Source organism: Myxine glutinosa, chromosome 11, assembly GCF_964187855.1.
Source record: "Myxine glutinosa chromosome 11, kmMyxGlut1.1, whole genome shotgun sequence".
Classification (NCBI taxonomy): domain Eukaryota; kingdom Metazoa; phylum Chordata; class Myxini; order Myxiniformes; family Myxinidae; genus Myxine; species Myxine glutinosa.
This window is the reverse complement of record NC_136271.1, coordinates 107,973,261-107,987,386: the sequence shown is the minus strand read 5'-3', so window position 1 is coordinate 107,987,386 and position 14,126 is coordinate 107,973,261. Positions and strand designations below refer to the sequence as shown.

The window sequence follows — 14,126 nt, the reverse complement described above, 5'->3', positions numbered from 1 at the left end:
CACATTTCCACCCTTTCCAACCTTCGTTGCTGCTCTGCGTTCATTACCCATGTCTCGCTCCCATAAATCATAACACTTCTCACACATGCAGCATACACCTTTCCCTTCAGCTTCAACGACACTCCCCTCCTCATCAGCACGCCACTCAGTTCCCGAAACTTCTTCCATGCACATCTCACTCCAGCAACCGTTGCCGAGTCTGATCCACCTTCTCCATTCAGCATGTCTCCGAGGTAGCAAAATGTTTTCACACCTTCCAGCTTCACGCCGTCTCCAAGATCCAACTCAACTTTTCCTCCATGTGCAGCTCCCACTGTGCACACCTTACATTTGAATGTAGCTGCCACACTGGTTAATGACCCTCTCAGACCACTACATTTTTGATGAACCCACTCAGCACACATTGTTCATTGAATGGAGTTCACTCCGACACCCTTCCTACACACAGCACACGGCCACTTCCCAGTTCTTTCCACCTCACCACATGCTTTACCACTTGCCATCACCTTCGTTTTTCCGATATTCACCTTCAGACCTTTTGTCTCCATACATTCCTTCCACTTGTTCATCTTTTCCTTCAGTCCATCCATACTTTTATCCATTTATCCATTTATCCCTATATTATGCTCAATAAATTTCATCTTGATCGGATGAAGTTTTGTACTTGTCGAATTATGACGTCATAATGGAGGCACCTTTGACATCATCATTAACAGATGTTATTCCACATGGAGAGTTCTTTACAATGAGCCATGTCCCAATTTTTTCTATTCAGCGCTTTCGGAGATATAGACGTCCAAGGTTTTTCGGGTTTTCAAGATGGTGGCCAAACCACGTGACCGATGACGTCATAATTATTATAAAATTATACAGGTGGAGTTGCACCTATGGTGAAAATTTCCTGTCAATCGGACCAACGGTTGCAGAGAAAATCATATTTATTCTGTGCGGACAAACAGACAGACAAACAGACAGACAGACAGACAAACGGGCTCAAATGCAATACCCTCTCCTCAGGTGAGGGTAACAAGCTTGACTGACTTATGAGTTATAAAAACGGCAAGTGTGTCTGTGTGTGTTTGTGCATATCTTTGAGTATATATGTGTACGACTGTACGTGTCTGTGTATTTTTGTGTATAACGTGGGACCCCGCTATTCACGGGGGATACGTTCCTGGAAAATGCCGCGAATTGGGAAACCACGAAAAGCGGGGCATTGTTTCAATGGAAAAAGGGGAGGATAGATTCCCGAGTCGTGAAAATCCACGAATGGAGAGGACCAAACTGCGAATGGCGAGGCAAAATCCGCGAATGGTGTGGCAAATCCCGAGAATATCGGCGAGAATCCCGGCAATGTCGAGGCTAATCCCGGAAATTGTGGCTCGTCGAAGATGTTTTTTTTGCGTATGTCCACCTGCTTTATGCAAGGCTGGTAAAAGATGGGTTTTTAAAATGTGACAAGCTAGCAGCTTGCAAATTTTGTTTTTTCCCCCCTGAAAAACCGCGAATTAGTGGAACACGATCACGAATAGGAAAAACAAAAAGCGCGATTTCACGGAACACGGCGCGAATGGAAAAAGAACCCACGAATCCGCGGGACACTTTTCCGCGAATACAGAAACAGGTCGCATTTTATCAACCGCGAATACGCGGAACCCGCGAATAGCGGGGTCCGACTGTATATGTGTACGTGTTTGTATATATATATATATATGTGTATGTGTATGTGTGCGTGTGCGTGTGTGTGTGTGTGTGCGTGCGTGCGTGCAAGTTGTTCCATATGTGAACTGTGTTGATGAATTACTATTAATGAGTTGCTATTAATGAACTTATTAAAGAGGTAAAAAAAAAACTGTCAATATTCGGAAACTGACAACAAGGTATGGTGGCTTTCCAGGGGATGAGTGCTTGTGCATTTTGCAGGCTGTCTGAAAGAAGTGACGGTGTTTATGTGGGAAAAGGGGTGTGAATATGCAGAACTTAGAGATCCTCAGTAGCTACAGACATTTAACTTAATGGTGATCACCTCACATTTAAACGGCCTTAACAGAAGCTAAAAGGAAAGGGAAACAGCTCATTTGCTGTTAGAAAAAGTGCTACCATATGAGCGAAAAATAGCGTTGGTTGCAAGGGACATGTATATACAGGTTCGCTGGTTCATTTCCCATCACTGAAACAATTCAGAGGAGACAAACTATGGGCTTGACACCGAGAACCTAAAACATGTGATACTGAAAGTGCAAGAAGCCTTTACAGGGCGATTTCAGGAATACAGAAAGGAAAAGGCAACTTTATCTTTTGTATTGAAACTTCTTGAAGCAGACACTTCTGAACAACTTTTCAGGATTTACTAGAACTTGAACCTGAACTGGCCGATTTGCAGGAGAAGTACATCTGGAGTTCGAAATTCAGAGGCTTAGTGACCAAACTCGACAATGTCAAAAGGCATAGATCTACCCTGACACTTCAACACAGATCGATTGAAATGCATGATCTTAAAAAACAAGACCAAATTGTGTTTGAAGTTTGGAATTCTTTACGGGACACCAACAGTAACATGTAGAGATGTGCACTTGGCATTCTGTCCATCTTCGGATCTACTTACCTGTGCGAGCAGGTGTTTTCAAGTATAAAAAAAAAAAGAACACTGAGGAATTGATTGAACAAGGCAAGTTTGCAGTCCTGCTTGAAAATCTCATTATAATAGAGCAAACGTATATGGTTATGTTTGTATGTTTTTTGTATATTATTTGTGACCAAAATGTCTTCTTCTTCAAATAAAAATAACACCCAGAAACACAGTCCGTGAACTCTTAATTACGTATTACGTACTGTTGGCATATACCTTTTGGCCCTTTAGACTGCCGAGACCCCTCAGACCTTTGATGACCCTTTAACTCCCTCAATACCACCAAGACCCCTAAAAAAACACAAAATACCCTTAAAGACTCCATATACCCTGAAGACCCAGAGGACCCAAAAGATCCTGAAGACTCAGAAGACCCCGAAGAACCAAAACACCCGAAGACCCAAAAGACCCCGAAGACCCAAAATACCCCAAAGACCAAAAATACCCCAAAGACCAAAAATACCGCAAAGACCCCAAAAATCCCAAAATACCACAAATACTGAAAAGACCCCGAAGACCCTTAAATACCCCAAAGACCCTTAAATACCCCAGAGATCCAAAAGATCCCAAATACCAAAATACAGCCAAGACCAAAAAGACCTGAAGACCCCAAAATACCACAAAGACCGAAAAGACGCTGAAGACCCAGAAGACCCATGTAATCATGTTTCAATAGCATGTAATTAATAGACATACTCAGTGTAATTAATAGATGTAGGTACTCAGGTTTCCATAGCATGTAATAATTAATAGACGTACTGTACTCATATTCCAATAGTATGTATTTAATAAACCAACAGAGTCAGGGTTCAATGGTATGTAATTAATAGACAGACTCACATTGAAATAGCATGTAATTAATAGACGTGCTGCACTCATATTGCAATAGTATGTATTTAATAGATGTACCCAGTCAGGTTTCAATGGTATGTAATTAATAGACGTACTCTGGTTTTAATTGGACGTAATTAATCAACGTAGTCAGGTTTAAATAGTATGTAATTAATAGACGTATTCAAGTTTCAATGACATCTTTTTTTATTATAATGGGCAAACGTATGGTTAGGTATGCATGTTTGTGCCCAAAATGTCTTCTTCTTCAAATTTTCTTTAATAATTCCATCATGTTATTTATATATTTTAAGCTAACCTAAGAAACAGATTCGTGACTTATCCGTATTCATCAGCGCTACTTTTTTTGTTACTTTGACTTGATTAATCGAGATGTAGATCGTGATATGGGCAAAATAAAACATACGTCGTTTGGCCTGACACGACCCCCAATACACTGTCACCACCACTAACCCCCACCCACTATTCCCACCATCCCTCACTCCATGAGAGAGCAGACGGTCAAAATGCCTATCCCTCTGAAACGACGTGTGGTGAGGCGCGCGGAGCCACGCTCGTGAAAATGATAGGATTCTGTCCAAACATCGAACGACTCAACAGCAGAAATCACACTATATATATGGGTAAGCTCACTCAATATATTAAATTAAAAAAAACACATTTAGAGGCCATTTTTCCCCGCAAGCGGGGGTTGGCCTTTTTCGGGGGCCATGGTTGTTGTTGTTTTTTGGTCCCCTTTTTGAAGCAATGTTTTACGGCCGGATGCCCTTCCTGCCGCCAACCCTTTTTGTCGCCTTTTTACGACAAACAGGGAATTACCAGTGAACTGGTACTCAATTTGCCGACCTCGGAAGGATGACAGGCTGAGTCAACCCCCCTGGTGTTAATTCAGCGATCGACCGGGATTCGAACCCAGGATCCTAGGATCCTAAGCTGGCACCCTAGCCGCTAGCCCAACACCAGCCGCTAGCCCAACAACACTCAATATACTGAAGAAAATTTAATGGCCCCTTTCATCGATAGCAACTCAATAAACATGTATTGCATTACAAATCAGTGTGCGTCTTTGTCCTGTTATTCAATTATTTAAATGGGATTTATGTGCATTGCGAATATTGTGTTTTTAATCAAATTTTTAAAAAATGGCTCTTCTTGTTATTTGGGTTGCCGACCACTGGGTTAGGTTAATAAGTGAAGAAAAGACTGTGGGTAGGGATGTGGTGTGACATGAGATGATGATTTGAAGCCCTGGAGGGAAGGGTGAGTTTGAACCACCGCCAGAAGACAGTTCCGCAAGTGGGAGAAAAGAGGAACAAAAGAGTAGAGTTGGCCAGTAAGCATACAAACCAGATGCGATGGTAAGAGACAATGTGAAAGCAATAGGCTCTGTGCTTCAGTCTCATTAAGGGAGAGCCCAATAATGTTGAAAGGTTTAGATTCTGCAGCTCCCAGGAAAGTGATGCGATGCTGGTGGTGCCAGCCCACAAGGAACTCCAATGAGCGACACACAAAGCTCTTAAAGGCTGCGAATAGCTCTGATTTCAAAGAATGACTTGGAATGATGTGGGATGCCCCATTAGCGGCTAGCTTTGGAGGCTAGCTTTACTATATGGTCAGCCCAGGAGAGATCAAGGCTGATGATGGTGAAGCCTATGAGTTCAAGAGACTGGACCTGTTCCAGTCACTGACAATGAAAATACAAAGGTGGGTTTGCTGAACGATCCTTCTGGAGTGACATGGTAAAACTTGAGATTTGTCAGGGTTGAAAGACATGTTCCATTTGTCAGGCCAGCATCAAATTAATTCCACATGAGCACAAAGCCTTACAAGCATTTCTCTCAAACGTCAGTGTTTTATCTCTACTCATTCATCTGTCTGTCTGTCAACTCCCCCCCCCCTCCCCCCCTCCCCCCTCATGTGTTCTTACAATGTAACAAAAATAAATTCTAACTTCCAACAACACCAGAAGTTCTGTTAAAACCAAAGATAAAGTGAAAACATGAGTCTCCTGCCTCACACCGAGCTCGGCTTCACGCTGTTGAAACCAAAGCTTTCAGAATCATTGGAATCTCCCGCGATGAAGCTAACTCCGAGGGCCTTTCTCTCACTCACCGCAGGCAGGTTGGTGGTCTTTCTGTCTTCTACCGACTCCTCTCCGGCCTTGCTCCACCAGCTCTCTCTGGGCTCTGTCCCCCAAATATTCATACAGGTCGCACAAGATCTGCCTGCAACCCTCTGATGGTTAAACTGACAAAATCAAGACTCTCTGCTCATCTTTACTCTTTCATTCCTCTTTTCTCCCACCTCTGGAACAAACTCCCTCACTCTCTTCAATCCTACTCATCCCTCCAGGTCTTTAAAACAGCGGTTCACCACCATCTCTTATCTTCCCCTATCCAAAACCCTGATCTTTTCTACCCCCGTTAATTCACCCCAGATCCACTTTTCTGAAATACCGACTTCCTTCCTGGAAGTACTAGCAGTGTCCATGTGTTTTTTTTAACCTCTCCCACCCAACGCCCCCCTTCCCGTGCCTCCTCCCCCCAAGCCCTCTACTTCCCACAGATCTCCCAATGTCCCTGCTCTCAAATGTTGTACTTGTGTGCTTCCCTCTCTCTCTCCCCATCCTGTCTCCCGCTCCCTTTATTTCGTCTTATGTGTCCGTTTGTTTTTTTGGTCATTAATGTTAGCTCTAACACGAGCCTCGATGTTGTATACCAAAAAAATAAAAATAAAACATGAGGGGGCTGCACTCATTTGACGCCCAATTAGATCAAATTTTAATGTATTTTGTAAACTTTCTTGCGTTAGTGTGTGAGAAAATCCAATGACTGGTATTTTCTAGAGACATCTAAGAAGCAAAGGCTTGACATGCATCTTGCACAAAATGCTGGTGCACTATTCGATATTGGATGCCTCATTCCTTTCATTATAACATCAAAATCAGTGCTTGCAATGGCCGATTAAAATAAAGTTAAAGTACAAGGTGAGTCCCACACAGAGGCTTACAAGCGGTCATAGAGCCGGATTTCACAGGGAATGGGGCTCGAAACCCAATGAATGAAGGCTTTGGGCTTTTCTGCACAGTCTGAACGGCAGCAAAGAACTCGCAGCTCTTCAATCTCACCTGCTTCATTCTGTCACAATGAGGGCAGAACAGAAGCTGAGGATCAAAATGGCATCACTGGTGCTTTTCTGCAAGTTTTAAAAAATAACTAGTCAAGGCTCATAAAAGCCCTGCAACCATTACTTGTGATATCTTAACCACCTTTGTGAAATGTATCATAAAAAAAGAATTTTAAAATCCCACCTTTAGAACTGCATCCAGCGAGATGACATACCCAGCATGCCTCAGTCCTGTGCACTGCCCAGGGGCGAGTCGGCGGTACCCGGGTTCCAAAGCCTACAGAAAGGTGCAAGGCTAAGGTGGCATTCAAAAGGTAATGGAGATCAGTGCATAAAAACTAAGGATAACCAAAAATGAAAGCACTGAATATCACTGCCTAGCAGGCAAGCTAAGGCTTATTTTGAGCACAAAGTGGTGCTCATCCAGGGCTATGCAAGGCAGTGTGTGTGTCAGGCATTAATTACCTATCCAAGAGAAGGTTAAGGAGGGGGTCACATGACTGCAATACGGAAATGGTAAGACCCAAATTAGTTTTGATCATCACCTTGGGGTTTGACACTGGGTGTGTGTCAGTGTGTGTGTGTGTGTGTGTGTGTGTGTGTGTGTGTGTGTGTGTGTGTGTGTGTGTGTGTGTGTGTGTGTGTGTGTGCAGTTATCTGAACCAAAAAATTAATAATAAATAAGAGGCCACATCATCAAGCTCGGGGAATTAACTTCCAACACACAATGTTGGGCATAAACCTATACTGAAACATGTTCCACCACACTGCACTGCACTATGATATACTATGCTGAACCACACTGCATTACCCCGTGTCATGCTGCATGATGTTTACAACATGCTATACTGGAGATACGATGCTGCCCTGTGGTTTAAAATCTGTATGACAATTGAATCCAATATCCTTTATTTTGTGCACAGTGTAACAGTACCATTTTTGTATGACTGGCTGGAATCAAACCTACATCTGCAATTCGAGACACGCATGGCCAAACACGCACACTGAGCCAGTGACCAGAACTTTATTGGAGTCACTTGCCTCGTGGAAGTCACTTCGCTCGATGAAGATGCAAGGCCCAAACGGTACCTTGTGACTTCCCTTTTCCTCATGCAATGGGAAGTTTGGCACCACCACCTCTGAAGGCTGTGCGGGTGCACAACAAATCACCATCAGATATTGTTAACCACAAAGCACCATGACATATTCTTAACCCTTAGATGCAGAAGTGGGTAATTATTGACCCACCATGGTTTTTGTTTTGCTCTAACTTTGTGATAAAAACATTTCTATGCATGACCTTCCACATATGCTTCAAATAAAGGTTAATACATATTCCTATGTGTTTGTTTTATTTTTTTATCTTTCAGGATTGTTGTAATAATGTTTCATCAAAAATTTTGCGTTCATCCAAAAGTGGGTACTTTTTGACCTGGGCTAAGAATGATTGTTTTATCACTATAACAATACATTTTTACACACGACCTTTCATATGTGCTGAGAATAAAGGGTAATACATATTCCTTTGTGTGTTTTATTTTATTTTTCTTTCAGGATTGCTGCAAAATAGCACTTGACTGTGCATCTTTGCATCCCAGCTTGGGTCGCTTCATAGGAGATACATAATTACTTATGCTCTGGATGGAATTGCATACACAGGGAGACAGCCTGGTCAACCTGTGCAGAAGAATTTGGCACACAATATTGTCACAACAGTGTGCACTGATTTTAGGGGTACAGGAAGAAATGTGATGAAGGACAATATTTTTCACTGGTGTGCCACTGCCTGAGGAGCTGCTCACCAAAGGACTCACACTTGTAGGCACACTCAGAAAAACCAAACCTCACATCCCACCAGTGATAGCAACCAATAAGCAACGACAGCGGTACAGCAGTTTATTTGGATTCAGGGACAACATCACCATGGTCAGCTATGTGCCAAAACAAAGAAAAGCTGTAATTCTTCTCAGCACGTCACACCACGACAATGCCATTGATGAAGACGAGAGAACGAAAAAGAAACCTGAAATTATCCAGTATTACAACAGAACAAAAGCTGGTGTGGACACGATGGATCAGATGGTCCACACATACTCGTGTAAACGACAAAGCAGGAGGTGGCCTGTGGTGTTGTGGCAGAACGTCATGGATGTAGCTTGCCTCAATGCATACATCCTGTTTACGTACAACACCCACATTATTTGTCGAATGTGACCCACAAACGCAGCTTGTTCATGAAATAACTTGTCCCATACACACTCACGAGGGGGGAAGGTCATAGGACAAAACAATTCTGGGGGAGAAAACGTTCTTTCTGCTAAGTTTGAGTCCTGTGGGTAAAGGGTGTGTAAGATACATTGGAACAAGACACACTCACCAAAACACACACACACACACACTCACCAAAACACACACACACACACTCACCAAAACACACACACAAACAAACACACTCACCAAAACACACACACACACACACACACACACACACACACACACACACACACACACACACACACACACACACACACACACACACACACACACACACACACACACACACACACACACACACACACACACACACACACACACACACACACACACGGTTCCTGGAAAGGGGATGGGGGTGGCTAAAAAAAATTAAATACACACAAAGGAATATGTATTACCCTTTATTCTAAGCACATATGGACGGTCATGCATAGAAATGTTTTTACAACAAAGTTATAGGGAAAAAAAATCAGGCTGGGTCTAAAAGATCCAGGAATGCATTGAAGGGTGGAGAATTTTTTTTTTTTTTTTTTTTGTTAAATATTCAAAGAATACACCTCAAAGAATATAAAAAGATAATTACATTTACTTTTGATATTTCTTTTTTGCAACAATAAAAGCCTGACAACTCAGGGTCACTAATTACCCACTTCTAGATGAAAAACGTTATTTTACGACTGCATCTAAGGGTTAATCAAAGCATTCTTTACCATTCGCACAACTGATCCAAAGCAAGCAAGCAATAATACCCTTCACAAACGATGTAGTGGGGTTCCTCCCTCCCCCCCCCCCCCCCCCATCCTCTCCAATATAATGATGGTAGGACGACAGGTTCAAAATCCTATAAAATGCATTTCATTTTGCCATTTATACAAATGTCCTTGAAATTCATGCAAAGTTCAATTGTCTCTCCCGTGTGTGTCCTGCATGCATGTGTGTAGCTTCGTTGCTCTCCATTGGCACCCTCTCTATCGTATCAGAATCTGCTTTAAATCGCAGATGTCAAATTACATTTCCGTATTCTAGGAGAGGACGGACCGTAGAGTTGAAGAGGAGTGGGAGAGTTGCCTTGGTGAGGATGGAAATGGTCCTCTTGATAAGATCCAACATCTGATTGGCCTTGTTGACAGATGCAGCTACATGCCTATGAATGCCAGGTCATTGTCTATAAACACGTTCGTGCTTTTTCTGGTCTTCAACAATGATCTCTCCGACTCTGGAAAATCCTCTCTATCTCTTTGCTGATGACCACTCTCTGCCGCTCCATTCCTCATCCCTCAGATCGGAAGTCTGCAGCCTCCTCACTCTCTGCAGACCTGGACAAAATCACAGACTGGTCAAACAAGTGGAACATGTCTTTCAATCCTGACAAATCTCACACTCTCACTATGGCTATGGCTCTCCGAAAAGACCGACTGGACAACACTCCCATCTACTTTCTCAACAATCCTCTCCAAGAAGTTCTGTCACTCAAGCTTTTGGGTCTCACTATCTGCCATGATCTTTCCTGGGAAAACCACATTTCCAAGCTGGCCTCCAAAGCCAGTCGCCGACTGGGCATCCTCCGTCATGCGAAGTCCTTCCTTGGCACACCTGAGCTCCTCACCACATACAAGGCTTTCATCAGCAGCTCAATGGAATACTGTTCTCCCCTCTGGGCCGGTGCTCCTACCTCACACCTAGCTCGGCTTCACGCTGTTGAAACCAAAGCTTTCAGAATCTTGGAATCTCCCACGATGAAGCTAACTCCGAGGACCTTTCACCGCAGGCAGGTTGGTGGTCTTTCTGTCTTCTGCCGACTCCTCTCCGGCCTTGCTCCTCCAGCTCTCTCTGTGCTCTGTCCCCCAAATATTCCTACAGGTCGCACAATATCTGCCAGCAACCCTCTTATGGTTAAACTGCCAAAATCAAGACTCTCTATTCACCTTCACTCTTTCATTCCTCTTTTCGCCTGCCTCTGGAACAAACTCCCTCACTCTTCAATCCCACTCCTCCCTCCAGGTCTTTAAAACAGCTGTTCACCACCATCTCTTATCTTCCCCCATCCAAAACCTTGATCTTTTCTACCCCCGCTAATTCACCCTAGATCCACTTTTTTGAAATACCAACTTCTTTCCTGGAAGTCCTTGCAGTGTCCATGTGTTTTATACTTCTGCCACCCCTTCCCCATCTCTCCCCATCTTGTCTACTGCTCCCCTTATTATATGTCTTATGTGTCTGTTTGATTTTTTTGTGTGATTGTTAGCTCTTTCACGAGCCTCGATCTTGTATACACAAAACAAAACAAAACAAAAAAACACCAATGGCCTTCTCTTCCTGTGTAACTAGTCGTTCTTCATCCTCGAGTTGTTGTGCAACATTTTTATGTCCTTTGTCAAAGTGCATGACTTTACATTTAGCAGGGTTGAATGAAAGTTGCCAATCTACACATGTTGTGGCTGTGTCGTGGTCCTCCTGTAAAGATATTGTGTGCTTGGGTTGTGATTTCCCCATATACACTCAGTGTACAAAGCATTAGGAACACCTTCCTAATATTGAGTTGCACCTCCTTTTGCCCACAGAACAGCCTCAATTTGCCGGGGCATGGACTCTACAAAGTGTCAAAAGCGTTCGACCTATGTTGACTTGTTGGCCAACAAAGGGATGTTGGCCTATGTTGACTCCGATGCTTCCCATAGTTGTGTCAATTTGGCTGGTGGTGGATCTCTACTCAGAATAGCTCATTCGATCTCATCCCACAGATGCTAAATTGGATTGAGATCTGGTGACTGGGCAGGCCACTCCAGTACGCTGAATTCACCGTCATGTTCGTGGAACCATTCCTCGACAATCCTAGCCTTGTGGCATGGGGAATTATACTGCTGAAGAAATCCAATCGCAGATGGACACACTGCTGCCATGAAGGGATGCACCTGATTGACAATGATGTCCAGATATCCTGTGGCATTTAAACATTGCTCCACTTTTATCAAGGAGCCCAATGTGTGCCATGAAAACACACCACATACCATCACACCACCACCACCAGCCTACAGTGTTGACACACGACATGATGGATGCATGCACTCATGTGGTTTTCTCCATACCCTAGTCATCCCATCAGCGTGAAACAGCAGGAACCGGGATTCATCAGACCAGGCAGTGTTTTTCCAATTTTTCCAAAGTGGAACTCTGTACGGTCGTCGGCTGCCATTTCCCATTCATGTCAAGGGAGGACGAGTTGTGCATTCTTTTATGGGTATTTTGGCACCAATGTTGTACTGGACTGTCAGTTGACTAACTGTAGCCCATTTGTTGCTCTGTACAATTCCTGTCAGCCTCCTTTGGCCTCTTTCATCAATGAGCCATTTTCGACCACTGGCATGCTGTTGGCTGGATGTCCTTTGGGTGGTGGACCATTATTGATACACACGGGAAACTGTTGAGCGTGAAAAACTCAGTAGCGTTGCAGTTCTTGACACACTCAAACCGGTGTGCCTGGCACCTACTACCATACCCCGTTCAGAGGCACTCAAATGTTTTGTCTTTCCAATTCACCCTCAAAATGGCACACATACACAATCCATGTCTCAATCGTGTCAAGGCTTAAAATCTTTCGTTAACCTGTCTCCTCCCCTTCATCCACACTGACTGAAGTGGATTTAACAGGTGCAATCATGAAGGGATCATAGCTTTCACCTGAATTCATCTGATCAGTCTATTTCATGGAAACAGCAGGTGTTCCTAATGTTTTGTACACCGAGTATATATATTTGTGTCATCAACATAAATCTGGACAGAGTTCTGTATCGCAGTCAGCAAGTCATTGACATACAACACAGAGCTGGGGACCGAGAAGACTTCCTTTTGGGATGCCACTGCAGATGCTAATCCAGTCGAAATGGATACTGTTTAGAGAAAGAAACATGTTGGGATCTTCCCACAATGAAAGCCTCAATCTACATCATAAGTTTGTCATTGATGCCAGAAATTTTGACTTTCTTCAAAATATGACAATGTGGCACCATATTGAATGCAAACTTTTCACACTGGTCTCCCTCCTCTAAAACCTGGTGACGCATTGTTAAGTCTGTCTTCGAAGTGTGCTCCCCCTCCATCCCTTCCCTCTCTTCAAATGACACCACAGAAGACTCCACTCATGAGAAGGCCGAATTCCTCAATTCAGCGTTTGCTTCCAAATCTTGCTTCCCCAGCCCCTCACTCTCTGTACACATCCAACCCAATCAAACCCAAATGCTCCTGGATGCTGTGTCTTTAGCACCTGAGAGGGTGGAGAGATTTCTAGCAATGCTTAACTCAGATTTTGTAACCGGTTCGGAGGACATTAGCTCAGGTATCCTAAAACCTGCTTTGCTGCAATTGCACATCCTTTCTGTTATTTTCACTCCATCATTTGTCCTGGGTCATCTTCTACCTGCATCAAAATCAGTTATGACCACCACATTACAAACTAGAATGCCACGAGGTGGTGCGCATACCTCAACCACTCTGAACATTTTACATTTTGCATCCCACTGATATTACATCCATGATTCCATGATTCCATGACAATTACGACATATGGGCAGGGTACAGCCCGAAATACCCTGTGGGGGACCCCACTCCCTCTCGTCAAAACTCAAGGTGGGGAACCCGATCGAAGCAAGGGTGGAAATCACTCCATTTATGACGACGAAACGTCTGATGCCCGACGTGGAGATCGGTTTCTGAGGTTTGGGACATGGAATGTAGGGACAATGACAGGGAGATCAGGAGAAGTGGTGGAAGTATTGGTCAGAAGAAGAGTGGACATATGTTGTGTGCAGGAGACGAGATGGAAGAGAAGTGGTGTGAGAATGGTGAAGGGTAGGCAGGAACAGAAACACAAGTTTGTGTGGCAAGGGTACCCAGAAGGTGTGAATGGTGTTGGTGTCCTGTTTTCTGAGGAGTTTGTAGACAGTGTGGTGAGTGTGACTAGAGTGAGTGAAAGGTTGATGATGGTGAAAATGATGATTGGAAAGCTCTTGGTGAACGTCATCTCGGGATATGCTCCGATTGGTCGGAGCGATGAAGAGAAGCACAAGTTCTGGTGTGCGATAGAGAAGCTGATGGAAAACGTGAAAGATAAGGAAGTTGTTGTGGTAGGAGGAGACCTAAATGGACATGTGGGAAGGAGTATGGACGGTTTTGAGGGAGTTCATGGGGGTTACGGATATGGTGTGAGAAATGGAGAAGGTGAAAGGATTTTGGAGTTTGCTGATGGAGC

At 43.7% G+C, this 14,126-nt stretch overlaps 1 protein-coding gene across 2 annotated transcripts in view; it reads right to left on the bottom strand.

The window, feature by feature from the left end:
- The window catches only part of QARS1 (glutaminyl-tRNA synthetase 1), a 90,297-nt gene that overhangs the window by 2,236 nt on the left and 73,935 nt on the right, over window positions 1–14,126 (bottom strand). For both annotated transcript variants that reach the window (XM_068131319.2, XM_068131320.2), the window contains 3 exons: window positions 7,649–7,753; window positions 6,792–6,884; window positions 6,491–6,618 (listed from right to left, as the gene is read on the bottom strand). In XM_068131319.2, the coding sequence (XP_067987420.1) occupies window positions 6,491–6,618; window positions 6,792–6,884; window positions 7,649–7,753 (326 nt within the window). The remainder of the gene's footprint in view (window positions 1–6,490; window positions 6,619–6,791; window positions 6,885–7,648; window positions 7,754–14,126) is intronic.